At 37.1% G+C, this 19,432-nt stretch overlaps 1 protein-coding gene and 1 pseudogene across 2 annotated transcripts in view; one reads left to right on the top strand and one right to left on the bottom strand.

The window, feature by feature from the left end:
• Nucleotides 1–19,432, bottom strand: part of ADAMTS6 (ADAM metallopeptidase with thrombospondin type 1 motif 6) — a 329,091-nt gene that overhangs the window by 282,163 nt on the left and 27,496 nt on the right. For both annotated transcript variants that reach the window (XM_027863321.1, XM_027863322.1), the window contains exons 5-7: nucleotides 3,459–3,676; nucleotides 2,627–2,710; nucleotides 1,953–2,098 (exon numbers count right to left, since the gene is read on the bottom strand). In XM_027863321.1, coding sequence (XP_027719122.1) covers nucleotides 1,953–2,098; nucleotides 2,627–2,710; nucleotides 3,459–3,676 — 448 coding nt within the window. The remainder of the gene's footprint in view (nucleotides 1–1,952; nucleotides 2,099–2,626; nucleotides 2,711–3,458; nucleotides 3,677–19,432) is intronic.
• LOC114044062 lies at nucleotides 18,536–19,284 on the top strand (annotated as a pseudogene).

Raw genomic sequence — 19,432 nt, 5'->3', positions numbered from 1 at the left:
AGGTACCAGGGAACCCGCATCAAGCACTGAGAAGCCACCTTGTGGCCCTGGTAATCCAGAGACCAGAATCCAAAATAGCTCTAACTATTCAAGGTTTTAAAAACAGCGGTTTCAAAGGGCGCCCTACCCCCATGACACCCAATGGGGGTATTTTCCAGTACCCACCCACAATGGTCTAAGCACTCATCTCTGTGGGATCCTGCCCTCATTAAATCCTAAGACCATTTTCCAAACTAGTCTGGATCATCAGAAGAAATGTTTAAAAATTAAATTTGATGTTCAAGTACCAGACATCAAAGGCTATTGCTGGGAAGGAGCCACTCGGAAGAGCTCCCAGAGGCAAAGAAAAGCTCTGTAGAGGATCAGAGCGAGAGCTGAGCCAATTCAGGATAACAAGTTCAGACAGCTGTGTGTAACAGCCAGTGTAAAGGGTGGCGAACAGCACAGCTGTATTTGATTATTTGAATTCTTATAAATATTCACCCTTAGTGTAACTTCTGGTTATTTGATGCAAAAGATTAAATCATAAATGCTAATACTTCAATGAAAGAGTGCTGAAATGTGGAGGGCAAATGGGGGAAATGTTTGTATGTGTATGTGTGACAAACATATATACACACACCATGTAAACATGCCTGAAGATTATTTTGGTGAAGGTGTAGAACAGGCCTTTTCCTCTAGTGATTTCACTGATATGTATTAGATAAGTACATGTGTGATATTTGACACTAAGAATGCTATATCATTACAATGCCCGAATTTTTTTAAAGGAGAATTAGAACCAGAGAGACCACAGTGACAGAGATACCAAAGTTTATTAGGTCGATATATCGAACCACAAACGCAAAATGATCCATATGTAATGCTGCTTATGACATTTGGTATGAGAGGTGATTGAGGTGCGTAAGAACATTTCCTGATTTGTAATATCAAGTAATTGAAGTAAAAGAAATTAGGCATAGCAATCAAAAGCTCAGTTTTTAATCTCTGTAGCCCAACAATTAGCAGAGCAAACTTTCCAAATGCTGAGAGATTTAATTTAACTGGGTTTCAACACTGTAGCACACCTTCTGGCTAAGCTTCTCCTACCATTCATAGTCTCTGGAGAGCAACATACTGTGATAACTCCACAAAGGGAACTTAGGTTAAATACGTCCTTGCAAATGAGAATGAGTATGGGAAACAATGAAAGAGCACTACATTTGGCAGTGGAAGCAATCAATATTGCTTCCATTTTTTCTTTTAGTTTCCATTGTATGCAGATAAGAGGTCAGAAGAGGAAATTATCTTAAGATGATGTAAATATATTATTTCCATGTTATTTTAATTAGAAAATAACATAAAGTAATTCAATTTTGCCCAAGGGGCTACCTTAGTGTACAATAAACCTGATTCTTTGCTTCTCAGTGAGACAGTTTGAACATTTTTAAGGAAAATATAACTCCTCTATATTTACTATTTTTTTTTTCCTCATCACATTTTTTAAAATACCTTTGGGGTTGAGGAGTCAATGAGTTTTGGGACCAATAACAATCATTGCATTTGTTACCAATTTTTTTTTCTTTCTGCTACTGGAAAGGAAGTCACGAGCTTGCCTTTACATGCATTTCACTCAACCATCAATTCAAAAACTTAATTGATCATACAGTCTCCTCCATTAAATAATTGTGAAACCTGACCTCATAAGTGGAGGGGAACACACTGATCAACTGAAGCCAAATCATAAAGCTTTCTTTTTTCCTATTTGGTCAACATTTTAAACAGACTAATCCATTAATTTTCAATGGTTAAATAATAATAAATTACCTCTTTGCTCTCATTATGACACATCCATTTGATTATCTCATTGAAGCTTTAAGTAGAAGCAAATATAATAATACTATAGAACACACACACACACACACACACACACACACAACAATCAAAGGAAAAATACTTGCAACAAACCATACCTAGTAATAAGAACCGCATTATCGTGGTGGGCAATCCCATTTTCTGGAATGGTGTTTCCATCACTTTGGTGGGAGAGAATGGATTTCTGCCATTTACAGAAGCTATCGAGGGACTTGTCTGCATGGTGGTTTATCTCCAAGTTTGGCTGCAATACAACATGCATACCAGAAATGTTCCAAACAAATTACTAAGGTCAGTTGTTAAGCCTTTTGAAGACTAAAATGGGACTATAATTAGAAGCAGTGGTTTCTAGGAATAATCTCCTCTTGCCAATTTTTATCTCTGTAAAATCTGACCTAGAGTTCATCTAGTGTATTACAGAGCAGGCATTCTTCTCAGCTCCAGCTTTAGTGATTAGGTGAATACAAAAACTGAGATTATCCGCGTACAAAAGCAAACATAGAACCATTATTATAAATCTCTGCCACTCAAATGCTCAAACTTGCACTGATAACATTCAGCTAACATATGTAAACATATATCCCTAACATGACATAGGAGGAATATTCCTTTTAAGTAGTTTAATCTTGCTTAAAATAGTGAATGCTTAAAGTTGAGGTCCCTAGTCAAATACACCCTCCTAAAGTGAGACTGAGGTAAAGTCTATGGAAATACACGATACTGTAGCCTGGGTTTTACGGCTTGAGGTCTTTGAAAGAGAACTTGGTCTTACCTGATCTTCTGTGAGAACAATTAAACGAGCCACTATGATATTCACAACGTTTCCTAGGCTAGAATCCCGGTAAAGTTTGGCAACCTGACCTCCAGAAAATAAGAAAAGACAAAAAGTCAGACAAAAATCACTGGACAATGGATCAGCAGTTTTAAACAAATGTGTAGAATTTTGTAATTTATCACAATTTTTTAGAAAGCTAACTAGTAGTATGAAGCATATCTAAAAAGGTGTTTTAAAAACAGTATTAACTTAACTAATTAAACTCTATCTAACAATATCTTGATGCAAGTGTTTTTATAACCCCACCTAAAGAAATTCTTTATTGCAAATTTTTTGCAGTGGTCTTAAGCAATAACATTTAACTATCTACATATAATTTTAAACATGATCATAATAATTAACAGTCGGCCTTTACCTAGCACTTTAAGGTTTGCAAAACACTTCACAAACAGTGTAAAGAATCAGGTTCAGCTGATGTTCTCTTTAAACTAAAAACACTGAAACACAATTGAACACACAGAACTTTCCAGCAACTGAAAAAAGGACAACAGGGACACTCTTCATTATCTTTTTCGAGAGAAAACCATTCATTTTCCAGTCGGCTCTTTCATGACCAATGGAATATAACTTCCTTGGGGACAAGATCTTTCATTTTTGGCTTTGTGTTGCTAGTGCCTAGCACACAGTAGGGACTTAGTAAATGCATTCTGAAATAAACTGAATCCATATTAATCTAATGAAGTGTTTTCTTCACTTGGAATTTAAAATTCCTATTTTAAACTGTCTAGCCAAAAGAAATAAGAAGAAAACAAAGAGGGATAAAACTTACAATATTCATTACACTCAAGATGTAATGTTCAATATCTTTGCGCCCATGGTAGCCCACCATCATTTTGTCTGCCACCACCAAAGTCTCCACAAATCGCTCAGTGCTGACAGATCTCTTCTGTCTGAGATGGCTACTTAAAGTGTCATTAATTGGGAGGGAAGCTGGACCAGCAGAAGTATCATTCAACCACCAAGGTTTGCTGCTTCTTGGGAGGTCTTCTAGGAATCAAAATAATTAACCACTTCAGATGAGTTCACTAGTTAAGCCTTTTAAAATACAGCTGTTTTATTGTGGCTATGCTTCTCTGCAAGCTTCTAAAGATATTCAAGTTGTTCAGGATTCAGGGAGTGGGCTGAGAGATGAAAGCAGCAAGGAAATAAAGCATTCTTGAATGATATTAGGATTTCTCAAAATGCTTATGTTCTCAGACAAAAAATTTTTTTTTAATTTTTTAATTCAATGCAGTTGCTAATTAAAACACTAAGCTATGTCTTAAAGAGATAAGAATTACTAATTCAAAGGTATTTTCAGTATTGCTCACTATTTACTTCCCCCAGATAATGAATATTTTATAATGATACCAGATGCTTTAAGATCCCAGCTGGGGTGGGAGAGGAGAGAGGGAGAGGGGGAGGGAGGGAGAGAGAGAGAGAGAGAGAAAGAGAGAGAGAAAGAGAGAGAAAGAGAGAGAGAGAGAAGTCATATAACATATAACAAGATGTTTAGGGAGTCTACTTAAACTTTATCTTAATGTGAATGGGAAGGTCCATTTAGCTTTCAGATTCCACAACTCTTCCCCTAAAGAACCGCAGCACTGATGGCAGTACAGTTCTACCTAGTGAACTCTAATTATAACGCTTCACTTGAACCTGTTTAATTAGACAAAGAATACTATCGTCCACTAGACATTACACCTAGGAAAATGCTACAGGTCTGAGAATGGTTTTTCCCAGTCTCAAAGTACATGGAGTGTGTGCTCATGTTGGGGCACGGGGATTACATACTAATAATACTAATTATTTGTTCCCCACAGTCCCAGGGGTCAGTAGCAGAGGCGAGACATAGCAGTAGAGAATGGAAAAGCCTTGGTTCTAGATCTAGGTTCCCCATTCACTTTTACTCACATTTTCAGTAAATAATGCAAAAGCTTGTTAAGTAGCAGTGATTAGCTTCTTCAGTTCACCTTTGCTTTTAAACATGTTTGTTCCTTAGAGATTAAAGGGACCTTTTAGGCAAAACAGAACAATGCTGTTTGTAAACACTTGCCTCATCCAAACCCACCTCTGTGTGTACTTAGGCAGATCAGAGGGCTTCTTCCTGCCTCAACTTTTGTATCTGTAGAATGGATCAGGAAACTTGTCTCACACTCCATATACTGAGAGACTTTATATGGAAGCCTCAGCTTAACATACATGTTGCATGTTAAGCTCCCTGGGTGTGGGAAAGAAGGAGGGGAGAAAAAGGTACTCTGCCTTCACCTTTCTACTTCTAGCTTCATCCATTCCCAATTTAATAAGATTACATGTTCTCAATTTAAGACCATCATATATGGGCCATGAAAACCTGTCATCTATCTGACTTTAGGCTTATTGCTAGAACACAGGGTTTTCTTTTCTTTTTTCTTCTTTTAAAGGTCTCTAAGGAAGACATAAATTATGTACCCCTGTTAACAGTCTGGAAGTACTTCCTTGTGTCCAGCCAAAATCTCTTCTGCTTTAATACCATTTTTTTCTTACTCAATGTTCGATAAACACAGAAAATGATCATCAGCTTCCTTGTAAAAACCTTGCATGTAGTTGAAGACAATTCACCTCTTAGACATCTCTAGGATAAGCAATTACAAATCCTTTCATTTCTTCTCCTATGGATATATTTTTATACCTGTTGTTTCATTTTGGCTTCTCTCTCTACTGCTATATTGCCCCTCTGCTACTGACCCCTGGGGCTGTGGAGAACAAATAATTAGTTGTAAAAAAAAAAAGTGGTACTTTTTAAAGTACTATTAACAAAATTAGACATGATACTCTCTTAAAAATTTAAGGCAGAGGGGCAGCTAGGTGACTCAATGGATAGAGCACCGGCCCTGGAGTCAGGAAGACCAGACACTTGCTACTTACTAGCTGTATGACCCTGGGCAAGTCACTTAACTCCAAATGACTCACCAAAACACACAAACAAAAAAAAAAGAATTTAAGGCAGAGTACAGTAGAAAGGCTGTTTTCTGTCCATGTTCTATGATTCTGTGACACACACAATTTGAGGAAAGACTGGGGAAATAATTTCATCCAACTGCTTTATTTTACAGAAGAGGAAAAGTAAAGTGACTTGTCCAAGGTCACCTAGCTGGTCAATGGAAGAGCTAAGACTAGAACCTAAATCTCCTGATTCTCAATCCACTTCTTTTCTACTATGTCATGTCAGTTCTTTTAACCCAGCTCATATAAAATTGCTTCCCCCCCCCCAAAAGAGTATTCATTTTAGTTTATGCTCAGTGATGACCACCTTTACCACCTCCCCTTAATCCACCAAGCATTTGTCCCTATAAATTCATGCCTAGCTTATCTTTCAGTAGCCTAATCATGGCAACCATTGTAGTTAGCATCTCCTGGTCCCTGTACCCTAAGAGTTTCACCATCTGGACCAACCCTCCAGAGTCTCCTGGGAAATTCCTATCCACGCTAATAGTATAGAAGAATTGTCTTTCTTCCTTGCAGGCATGGCAGCCTCAGCTGCACATTCTTGAACACAAACTTAATTAGCCTAGTTTAGGTCCATTACTCATCCTTGGTTACATCCTTAAACTAAATGAATGAGACCAGACTCCTGATTCCTTCCCTCTGACCACAGTCAAACACAGATCAGTGGAACACAATGACAGGTAACAGCAGGTAAAAAGGAAAAGATCACTGAGTTTGGAGTCAGAGGACCTACGTTCAAATTCCAGCTTGCTACTTACTGTGGGTATGACATTTAAATGTCATTTAATGTCTCTATGCCTTATGTTGGTCATCTGTAAAATTAAGGGGTAGGCCTATATGACCTATGACGTCCCTTCCAGAAACACAGCTATGATCTTTTGACTTTCCAAGAACACATCCATTTGGACAGACCCCCAAAGAAAAAATACTGGGGAACTCAGACCACTATGGACAGGGTACTTCTTAGGTTTGAAAGTCTTGCATGTCTGTCAAAGACTTCCCACAACTTTCACATTGTAATGACTTGCCCTAGTAATACGAGTAAGACAAGAATGCAGATCAAGATTAGATCCCCTGGGTAAAGATGGCTGTTTGATAAGAAAGTCATTGCAATCAGCTTCTCCCTAAACTCCTGTAATAAATTATGAAGTACTATTAGAACCCATCCTCATCCCATGAAGAGAAATGAGAAAAGAAGCAAGAGTGGAAATTTTCTTTAAAGCAATCCCTAGCCTCCCATGCCTATGGCACTTTATTACTCCCTTCTTGGAACTGAAAAATTAGTACTAACTGTTTTTAATCTATTATCCAACAACAACAAAAAAAAACTTGTACAAGGTTAAAGATATTGAGACAGAAGTATAGTGAAGTAGAGGGGATGTTCCATTTGGAGGCAGAAAAATGTATTTCAAATTCTGGCTCTGTCACTGTCTCCATAAAACCCTGGGTGAATCACGTCTTTGAGCCTCAGTTTCTTCATCTGTAAAGCTGGGGGACTGGATTAGATACTCTTTAAGATCCCTTCCAACTATAAACACAAATCTATAACTCTATGCTCTAAGTAATAAAATTCCTCCAAAACCCAAGGTAAAGCATCAATAACCAGAATGGAAAAAAAATACCAACTGATAAATTAAATTGTGAAACAAAAATATTAAAAATTAACATAGACATTAATTCTCAAAAACAGTTTAAAAAAATAAAACCTAAAGAAAAAACTAGGGACAATGCAAAACAGTGTCCAACATCTAAGATATATCGATGGAACCAGCAAATAATAGGATCAAGAAAATTTGGCAATGATCAATAAACAATGAAAATTGAAGAACAAACCCATGAAGCAATAGAACTAACAAGCTGCTAATAAATATGTAAGACAAATTTAAATATTTGGAAGACAAAGCAAGAAGTAGAAAAATTAGACTAAATGGGAATCTAGAATATACTAAAAAAGAAAAATAAAGCTAATATTTAAGTACCTAATTAGGGAAAATTTTCCATCATGAATTACATTAATCAATACTATGCAAGTAGAAAGACACCAGCAAGAAATCCTAACACTGATTCACTAAGACACATAAAACATAAAACTACGGAATTATAAAAACAAAGAAAAATTATCAAAGAAGAAAAAGAGTCACATTAAAGAAATACAATTTAGAGTAACGTCAATTTTTTCAAAAACAAAGGAAAAACATTAATGTTGAACAAAAATGTTCAAGTCTTTAAAAAAAAAAACTGGACACCAAAAATAACATAGCCTGCAAACATGATCGTATTTTTTAAAACAGAAGAACTCACTTGAAAAACAAACAAGACCTGGAAAAACTCATCAACAAAAACTCACAACTAAAGAGTTCCTATAAGTCATGGAAGAAGAAATTCAAACTGACTGAACAGTAAATCTATTACCTTTACTAAATATTTGACATAAATATAAAGTTAAGAATAAGGTATAAAATTGTTCTAACTGTACTAGATATAACTAGAGTTCAGAATAAAAATGTGTATTATAATAATCAGTACAAAAGAGATATCTTTTTTTTAAAAAAGGATCATTTTTTACTATTAAAACCACAGATCAGAAACATTAAAAAAAAGTGAAAAGGAAAAATTAACATCAAAGGCAACGTTCCTCTGTCTAGACTAAGAAGGGGGTTAAATCTCAGGGAAGTATAATTAACAATTTAAACCAAAAATATAACCCATGTTATTAGTTGCTTAAGTAGTTACAGAATATTAAGACAAACTGCATTCTCTAAACAACATCAACAGACAATATCAATAAGAAGAGAATGATAGAAAATAAATTGCATATATTACTTATAGCAATAAACATGAATGGTCTGAATTCTATCAAAAGAACAAAAGTTATAAAATAGCTGCAAATTTACTTAGAAAAATTGGTTGTCAGTTTGGCAGGAAAGAGATTTAGACCTACATCCACATAACTCATCGAATTCCAGCTGTATATGAGGCATAAATGTATTTTTAACCATAAAAAATAGCAATAAAGTGGAATAAAGTATCTTAGCTGTAAAAAGGAGAAGAACTTGTTTTGCAAGTCACTAAATATAAGGAATTATAGGAGAAGATATGCCTAACTATGCTGAAAGAAAAGATTTCTTACAACAAAAAAATATATATAATTGAGATAAAGCTGATAGAGTAGGAAAAAATATTTATAGTAAATATAGCATCAAAAACTTGAAATACAAAATATAGAAAATTATTAATAATACTCAGTCCACAATGAATAATCAAACAATATAAACAGTTTTCAAATGAAGAAACACAAATTGTTAATAATCACTTGAAAAACTCCCTAACTTTATTCTTAATCAAAGAGACACAAACTAAATCAACTTTCAGGTACCACCTCATATTCAACAAATTAGCAGAAATAAAGGCAATGAAGCTCAATGTTGTAGAAACAGAAACAGAATATTCTTAGAGAGGCATCTGGCTGAACACAGTAAAAGTTACAAAAATAATCACACCCTTTAGTCCAATAGTTCACTGGGGGAGGGAGGGAGGGGGAGGAACATATCCTGAAGCATTATAAAAAAAGTTATCATCTGAGCAGATATTTTCCTTGCAGCAATATATGTAAATGCAAAAATCTAGAAACAACCTAAATGTCTAATTTGATAAGGGAATGGTTAAATATATTGTGTTTCATTAGAGTGATGGAATAGCATAATGAAAGACTAAGTATATGGAACTGGTTGCAATCTAAAAAAAAATTGTAAAAATAATTCAAAACAAAACAAAGTAGAAGTAGAATGGAGTAGTAGAAGAATAGCCATATAAGAGTAAATGAGAATGAATGGACAAAGAAACCTGCTTAAGATTTAAAAAGAAAGACTGAAAAAAATTGATACTTTAAGCTTTGAAATGAATTACTCAACACACATTCATTAAGCATCTACTGTTTGCTAAGCACTGGATTTTTTAAAAACCAGGTCCTGTCTCAAGGAACTTATATTCTACTAGAGAGATACAATATGTTCATAGATAAGTAAATAAAATATATGTCCAAAAAAAGTAATTTAGGGGAGACAAACAATAGGAGTAAAAAAAGTTCCCTCATAGGAGATATCACTTGTATTGAGCCTTAAAGTAGGTTAGCGGTTTTGAGCCTCGAGATGATATGGGGGAAGATTTCAGGCAAAGGAGACAGCCTGAGTGAAATCATACAGAAAAGAGATAGACTATAAATAATTACTAGGCAAGTTTAGTTGGTTTTATTGCTGTTTAGTCTTAAGATCGTAATAAACCAATAAAACATTTTTAAAAGATCAGAATACCAAAGTCAAGGCATTCCTACCACTAGAAAATGTTGTAGACTAGCTGCCTTCATGCGAAAGGGGTGTTATTTGATAAAGGCACACACCCAAATTATGTTGCTGTAGCAGTAACTCTCATTCTACTATGTACTTATGTTCTACTAAGTACTTAGGTACTTTTCTTTCTTTGGCCCTAGTATCTCTGACAATGGTGGCTGCTACTTTTCTTTTTTTTTTTCAACCAGCTATCTCTGACACAAATATTTCTGAGGTAGGTATGTTTTTCACTGCATGCATAGAAAAAGGAGTGAAGGACAGTAGTGCAATGGATAGAGCACTGGACCTGGCTTGAGTCAGGAAGACCTGAGTTCAAATCCAGTCTTTGACTCTTATTAGCTGAGTGACCCTGGACAAGTCACTTCAGTTTCCTCATCTGTAAAATGTGAAGAATGGTACCTATTTCTTAAGGCTGTTGTGAGGGAAAAAATGAGATAGTATTTGCAAAGCATTTTGCAAACCTTAAAGTGCTATATAAATTAAACTTTTATTATTATTATTTCCTTTGTTGCTGATACCTGCCTTAATCTGTATTGCTTTAACTTCTTTTGATTTTTTTTAGTCAATAAAAATCTGCCCTTCTCTCTATCCTACCTGTCCCCAAACCCCATTGAGAAAAAAAGGAAAGAAAAAAAAACAAAATTCTTTCTAAAAACATGTATAATCAAGCAAAACAAATTCCCACAGTGCCCATATCAAAAAAAAAAAAAAAGTCTCAATCTGTACTCTGAGTTCATCACCTCTCTGTCCAGATTAACTCAGCCTAAGAATTCATTAGCTAGTTTCATGGAACAACACATTCTCAACTAATTTCCAGTTTATAATTAATTAAAGCCGAATTACAACATTTCTGAACAAGAGGAGATCTCCAAAGTCAGCTCCTCCAGCCTGTACTTAGAGCATACACTCCCTCTCCAATCTCCTTGACAAACTGTCTTCCAGTCTCCACACACGCAGGCCCCTGAGGCAACTCATGCCACTTCTGGACAAGCCTCACAGTTAGGAAGTTTTTCTTAACATAAATCTAAATCTGTCCCTCTCCAACTTCAACCCATTGATCCCATGTCTGTCCTCTGGGGCAAAACTAAGCAAATCTAATCCTTCTTGCACATGACAGCCCTTCAAACACTAGAAGACAGCCATCACATCCTCTCTAAGTACTCTCTTCTTCAAAGCTAAACATTACCAGTTCCTTCAAATAATTATTGTATGGCATGGTTTTCCAGACTCTTCCTCCTGGTTAACTCCATCAGTCAGTCAACAAGCATTTATTAAGCTCTTAAGATGTGCCAGGCATACTAAGCTAATTTGAGGGATTGGAAAAAAAAAAGGAAAAATAGTGTCTGCCCTCAAGGAGATCATATTCTATTGGGGGAGACAATATGCAAAAAAAAAATTGTACATACAAAATATATACCATTCTAACTAGCAATGGGTGGGGACTTAGGCAGAAGGTGGGATCTAGGCTGAGTCTTGAAGAAAGCCAGGAAGCAGAGATGAGAAAGAAGAGAAAGCATCCCAGATGGAGGGAAGTAAAATGTAAGAAGATTGGAAAGGCAGAAGGTCTCAAGTTGTGAAGGGTTTTAAATATCATGCAGAGGATTTTATGTTTGATTCTAGAGGGGCACTGTATCTTATCAATGTCCTTCCTAAAGTGTTGCACCCAGAATAGAACACAATAGTGTAGATGTCTAAACAGGTCAGTAAACAGCAGGACTGCACATAGTCTCTCTTGTATTTTTCATACAGGAACTGCTACTGACCCACATCTGCTTTATCTTATACTTGTAAGTTGAATTTTTTAACTTGGGTATATGACTTCATATTTGTCCCTATGAAGTTTAATCTCGTTGGTTTTGGCTCATCGTTAGTCTATCAAGATCCTTTTGAACCTTGATTCCCAAAATACCAGTTACAGTTCCTATCTTTAAGTCATTCACAAATTTGATAAACATTCCTTTCAAGTCACTGATAAAAATGTTGAATAGGACAGGATCAAGTACAGAGGCCTGAAGCATGCCACTAGAAACCTCTTTCCAGGACTAATAAATTCATCAACACTGAATTAGTTCATTCAGCCAGTGCTATGTCTAAAACAGTATGATTTCCAGGCAAGATATGAGAGCCTGACCTAGAACGGTGGCCTTGTAGGGGAGAGACGGGGATAGATGCAAGAGATCCTACTTCTACAACATGACTTGGCAACAGATGGAATATGGGGAGTCAAGGAAAGGGAAGAATCAAAGATGACTCCAAAGTTATTAACCTGAGTGACTGGGAAGATGGTGGTAACCTTAACAGAAATAGAGTATCTCGATGTTCTGAGCAAGAGAGGATAAATTTCAACTGTGGTCACGATGCATGAAAGGTGCCAAGAGAATATCCAAGTAGAAATGTCCAATAGACAGTCAATGATGTGGGCCTAAAGTTCAAGGAAGATATTGAGGTTAGATATACAGCTTTGGGAATCATCTGTATACATAGATAATAACTGAACACATGGGAGAAAATGAGATTACCAAGAGAAGGAGTGAAAAGATATAAGAAAAGGTCTCAGGACACAGCTTTTTAGTGGGTTGGGGGGAATTCTACTCTTAGAAACTGGGAAATGTATGCTGATCCATCAAAGAAGACTGGGAGAGAGCCATGTCACCCAAGCCAAGGGAAGAGAGTATGTGCAGGAGTAGGGAGGAATTAGCAGTGTCAAAGCTGTAGAAAGATCAAGGAAGGTGGGAACTAAGTCTAGCTTATCAATTCTTGAAGCTGAAAAATCACTGGACACCTCTAAGAGTCCCTAAAGCATTGGGCTTGGAATCCAGATGATAAGGGGTTAAAGTCATCAAGTGAGGAAGTGGGAGCAAGATCAGATAAATTTTTCTAGGGGATTGACAATGAAAGGGAGAAGAAATACAGGATAATAGCTTGAGAGCAGAGCAGGGTGAAGTGAAGGTTTTTAAGGACAGAAGAGAACTAAAAATGTTTTAGGACAACAGGGAAGGAACCGGCAAACAGGGAGAGTTTGAAGATGAGACGATTCCTATGCTGAAAATAAAACGCACAGGGGTAGCTCTTGAAAAGAGAAAAGAAGATTTTTGGAATAGCCACTATAGAGAATATAAGAAGGAAAGTCAACTCAGGAAAGAGTAAAAGAATCTCCTTAAAGCAATCATGACCCAAGTGAAATTAGGTAACACAAGTTTATAATGGTCAGTTGGCACTCTTGTATGACTTCATTCAGCAGCTCAAGGGAGATGCGTTCTTTTAGTAACCTGGAACATCATTTTTTTCTGTCAATACACTTGACCTTTTTTAAAGCAGCTAAATTATCTCTATCTTGTTGCCTATATTGATCTCCAATTTTCTTTCAAGAAGTATAGCAGGCATGCAGGTAAGTACCTTGCCTCTACGTCACAGTTGGAAGAGATTATAAATATGAAACCCTGACTTCCAGGGTTTCATATTTATAATCTCTTCCAACTCCTCCCATCGAAATATACCAATCTTGTGCCTCATTCTTAACTAATCTAAAGAAATACCCTAGGCTAATGTGAAAAGATGTGCTAATAGGTTGATAGTTTACAAGATGGTTTCAGCAGTTATATGGTATAATGGATACAACAGTGGACTTGGAATCAGGAAGACGAGTTCAAATCCTGTCTCAAATGCTTCTGGGCAAATTACTTAACTTCTCTAGGTCTCTGTCTTTCCATCTGTAAAATAGAGCTAATTATAGCACTTATCTCACAGGGTTATTGTGTGTGTGTGACTCTAGACAATTTGCTTAACCTCTCAGCCTCAGTTTCCTCATCCAAAAAGTGGGGCTAATGATAGCACTTATTTCAGAGTTCTTTAAAAGTACTTTGCAAACCATAAGGAGCTAAATGTTAACTATTTCATTATCATCATCACCAACTCAGGCTGGTAATCTATTTCATCTTTACAACAACTTTTTAAAAACAAAGTCTCACACCAAAAGGAAAGGCTCTGAGAAGTGCAATTTCATATACTCTAGCAAGCAAGTCAACAGCTATTCGGAGGTAGGTAAATCTTTTGATATCCTTGAAATCACACTACATGGGAAGCTGCCTACTCTTGGAGAGGCATCTTGATTTAATGGAAATACCACTGGACCAGTAAGAGTCGGAGTCCTGGCCCTACCCCCTACACAGCTATAGGACCTTGGGTCAATCCGCTCACTTTTCTACAACTGTATTTATTGACCAATAAAATGGATATGGACAGAAGACTATGGACCAGATCTATGATTTCCCTGGTATAAAGAACTTGAAAGGAAACTCACTCTTCCAATGCAGGTTCAGAGATTTGTTCTGTTCATATTTGTTCACTGTATTTCAGTACAAATGGTTTTCTTTATAATGTCCTCTATGTTATCTTAAACATTACAAACATTATTTTTAGGCAGGTTCCATAAGTTTCACCAGCTATCCAAAGGGATCAGTAGCCTAATAAAAGTTAAGAACCCTCATAAAAGGCACCTAAGATTGGCCATGTCAAAATCAAATAGAAATGGGGCCTCTAAACAGTATGTAAAGATTCCCATGGGCTGTGTATTACCTTAAAAAACTCCATATCAACATTACCTAGGTTCTATCATATTTTTATTTATTTTATTAAATGTTCCCCAATTACATTTTACTCTAGTTTTAGCTTCACTCTGGAGTCTCCAACTGCATGTCTGACACCTCTGCTAAATCACTGAGAGGCTAAATAAAAGTTATTATTTATAAAGAACTTAGTATGTGCTAATCACTTTATAACTATCTCATTTGATCCTCACAACAACTCTTCAAGTTAGGTGCTATTATTATCCCCATTTTACAGATGAGGAAACTGAGGCAAGCAGCGATTAATACATTTGCCTAAGGTCACACAGCAAGTAACTGTGTGGGGCTAAATTTGTACTCAGATCTTCCTGACTCCAGGCTCAGGAGGCCCTATCCACTTCCCACACTCCCTGCAGGTTAATTTTTACCTAAAAGGAATACTTACTACTCAATAGACTCCTAGACTAGGTTTATTGGAGCATATTATCCAAAATATGTAACCAAACATTATCAATGACAATTACATTTTTTTCTTTAAGCTAAAGGTCCTGAAATCTCAGACAGGCTTGGGAAGGAACCCAAGAACAAACAGGTTTCAATTGTTTGTTTTCTGCTAATTTGTTTCCACTCCATTAAATTCTCAGGATTTTGTATAAAATTTTATTCCTTACTTTACATGTTTATTTGGCTATTTGTCTTCGATTGCCAAGAAGTTTACAATAAAAATTTTATTAATGTTAAAAAACTGCAATAACTTTGAGCTGAATACAACACAATACAGATCATGAAGGACATTGACAGTATATCTCTGGATCAGACTCAAATGTCCCTGCCCCAAACAAAATGAGAATGCCCCAGGCCAAGCTGGTCCATATTCATACATATTTTTGGAGAAGTATATGGGTCAACCAATGCATGAGTTTGTCTGAGTTTAGTTAAGTCATGCATATTCAACAAGCAGAGTTATCTAATTGAACAAGACATGGATAATGGGCACCATTTATCTTGGGGCGGGTCTAAGCCCTAAAAACTATTTGGCTATAAAAAGGTGAAAATTGATGTAGTATCTTTGGAGTCTGTAATTGATTTTCAGGCTGTTACTTTAATGAAAAAAAGGTCTGTATACTAAAGTCTGGGAAAGAGAATTGCTATTTCATGTGATCTTGGTCTGCTAACTTCTCACTCGTCAGGAGTTAAACTGTTCTGTGACCTGAAATTTTGAAATCTTGATATATTTTTTCTTTTAAAATGGAAGTGATGAATATAGGCTTCAAAGCATAAACTTACTTCACTCGCCCTAGCAAATTTTAGGATGGGAATATGGAGCAGAAAATGAGAAACAGGACTTTTAATCAGGGGTTGGGGGTGGGGCGGGAAACAGGAAGGGAAGTGGACAAAGAGTGAGAAAATGTATGAGTGGACCATGAGTAAGGCTTTCTTCTTACATCTGAAAAAATGATGTGAGTTAGTAATGAAGCATTCAGGCCCTCATTTTATTTATTTTATCTTTTAGGTTTTAACAATACCTTTTGCTTTTACATCACAATCAATTGCAGATTGTGATGTAATTACCCTTTCCAACTCAGCTGGCCTTCCTCAAAGAACAAAGAATAATAGTTTAACAAAATCAACCATCAAAGCAATTAGTACATACAACACTACATACCAATGTCCCCCACCTCTCCAACAAAAGAAAGGAAGCTACCTTTCTTCTCATCTCTTCCGCTATAAGTCAATAGAGTCATAGGATTAGAGTCAAGAAGACCTGAGTTTGAATCCTGTCTCAGTCATTTATTTTGTGACCCTGGACAAGTCATTGAACATTTCTCAGCCTCAGTTTCCTCATCTATAAAATAAGTATAATAGTAGCATTTACCTAACAGGGCTGTTGTAAGGGTCATATGAGATGATACATGTAAAGGGCTTTACAAACCTTGAAGAACTATACCACTGTTGGCTATTATTATTATTATTATTATTCCCCAGAGCTAAGGCTGCTCATTATAATTAAACAGCATTAGGCTTTGTTTTATTGTTCTTTTCAAGTACATTTTTAGAGTCTCTATGTATACTGATTTTTCTTGGTTTTGCTGGTTTTTCTTGGTTCTGCTCACTTCACACAAATCAGTTCACATAAGTATTTACATGTTTCTCTGAAATCTTCACATTTATAATTTCTTATGGTACAATAATATTTTATTACATTTGCATACCATAATTTTTTTTAGGCATTCCCCAATTATGGGGCACCCATTTTGTTTACAGATCTTCACTGTAACTAAAAGTACTACTGTTCATTTTGGAAATTTAAATAGTCCAGACATAATCATTTCACTCATTTGTTCAACAAATGCATTTTCTACATTCGGTCAAATTTGAAGTCCAGAAAAAAAGGTTATCAAAGATGGAAATATGATATACCTACTAGATGTCTTTGAAAGTTTTTTATCAAGGGGAATTAAAGATACTTAAGAACTGTAAACAGTCCTTATTGCTGTGATTTCCAACCTTGGGGAAGTATGATACCTTATACTACGAGTTTAATTTCCTGACACTCCCATAACTTCTTAAAAAGTGAAGTATGATAGATGATAGATGATAGATAGATAGATAGATAGATAGATAGATAGATAGATAGATAGGACATATGTGTGTGTGTACATACATTTTCATATTAGAGTTAATAAGGATTTTGGAAAAGCCCTTGGAGAAACAGACTTGCAGAACCAAGATTGAGAGTCACCATTAATGAATGAGGTTAAGTGACACCTTAACTCCAATTATGTTTCACATAAAACCTAATACAGTTAGCATGCTGATTGCTCAAATTAAATAGCTGGAGGACCTTGGCTTTTCTCTCTGCCCTAGCCAGAATCAAGGCATACTGGGGCCCTCTCACTCTCTTCCTGCTACCCCTTGTGGACACCTAAAGGTCTAAGGTCAACAGTGCCTAGTAAGAAATCTAAAAGAGGCCAGACATGACAAAATAAGAATACAGAAATAATCTTATCCTTTGACCTAATTATTCTACTGTTGGGAATATACCATGAAATCACTATCAAAACAAACAAACAAAAAAAAAGACTTATTATATGTTCAAAGGTTGTCATAGCAACATGATATGCAATTGCAAAAAAAACCCTGAAAACAACCTAAGTTCCAACAACAGAAGAATGGTTAATCTGTAATATAATGGGAGAGTATAATGCAATTAAGACTGCGAAACTATAAAGAGATCTGGAATGTCCTTTACATGTGATGGGAAGAAGAAAAAAAAAAAAAAAACAACCAGAAAAATGGAGTTCCACTAACTACAGTCTGATATGAGGAAGAGTGAGTAAGAATAAATGTGCAAACAAAGAATCCTGATGGGGATTCAGTGGGAGTGACTAAAAGCTTAACATACTTCAAGCCTTGAAATTCCTACATTAAGGGAAAGAAAAATAGGAATGAAGGGGTGACAGTATCTCTAGAATTCAAATTATACAATGATGTAATAATCATCAAAGCTATTTTGTTACCAGAAAAGCATATTAATGCAAATAACTAGATAAGGAAGAATTAGAAACAATTTGACTCAATAAACCAGCAACTGATAAATCCAAGGATATAAATTACTTTTGAAAGAACTCTATTTTTGATAAGCACCACTGGAAAATGTAGCAAGTGGTTTGACAGAAATTAACTTTATACCAAATTCTTATACCACATACCACAAAAAGATTAAGATGAATAGCTGACCTGAATACTACAGGTCACACCATTAAAAAAATTAGAAGAGAAACAAATTAGATATCTTCTGGGGTATGTCTAAAGAAAAGTTCTTTAAATAAAAAGGATTAAAAGCAATTTCAAAAGATAAAATTGATCATTTCAATTACATGAAGTTGAAAAGCTTCCGCATGAACAAAATAAATGCCATTTGGGAGAAAAAAATCTTTGCATAAAATATTTCTGTTAAGTGTCTGATGATCAAGATACACAGCAAACTGAAACAAACGTACAAGTTCAAAAGCATTTCTCCGAGAAGGGGCCGGGAAGGCCAGAGGAGGAGCTGGGCCGCTGCGGGCCGCCCCACGCCCACCCTCCGCCTCGCGGAGCCAGGGCTCCCCAAGCTCGTGGGTCCCGAGCCAGAGCAGGCAATCACTGCCGAAGCCTCTGACGACGACCCGGGGCACCACGAGGCCGCTCGCCTCCAGGGCCTGCCCCACCTCCCAACTGGTACAAAGTCTTCGGCCCGGCGTGCGGGGGCTACCACTGGAACGTGGGGACGGATCTCGTGTCCTGGCTCAACCCCCACGACCCCAGCTCGGTCATCACCAAGGCGGCCAAGAAGCCCAAGGGCAGCATGGAGCCCGAAGAGAAGAAGGCCGCAGCAGGGCCCACGAGAGAGGCCGGAGCGGACGAAGCCAAGCAGCGGCGCTGCCACCGCCGGGAGGAGCTGGCCCCCGACCCCGACCCCAAGAGCAAGAGAGCCAGCCGCAAAGAGGAAGAGCTGGATCCCAGGGACCCCAGCACCTGCTCGGATGCCCCCTGGGGCACCTGGTGCACGGGCCTCCCCCAGAAGAACGAGGCCAAGACGGGCGCAGCCACCACGGCGACCGGCCCCCAGTTCCAGCAGCGGCACTACCCTTCCCCTTCCCCTTCCCCTTCCCCTTCCCTGGGAGCGGTGCTGCGGCCCAACGCAGAGGCTTCCCAGACCGAGCCGCAGGGGTGAGCCCGCCGGCCAGCCCCAACCTTCCCAGGGAGCCACTGCCTTGGTTTTCGCAATAAATAAAATTTGGGGGGGAAGAAATGGGGGTGGGTGCTGGGAGGTGAGGTGGGGAGAGGTAAGAAAAAGAAAATAAGACCATAGGGTGTGCAGG

This window comes from Vombatus ursinus, unplaced genomic scaffold (assembly GCF_900497805.2).
Source record: "Vombatus ursinus unplaced genomic scaffold, bare-nosed wombat genome assembly UNPS02014772.1, whole genome shotgun sequence".
NCBI lineage: Eukaryota > Metazoa > Chordata > Mammalia > Diprotodontia > Vombatidae > Vombatus > Vombatus ursinus.
This window is presented reverse-complemented; position numbering and strand designations above follow the sequence as displayed.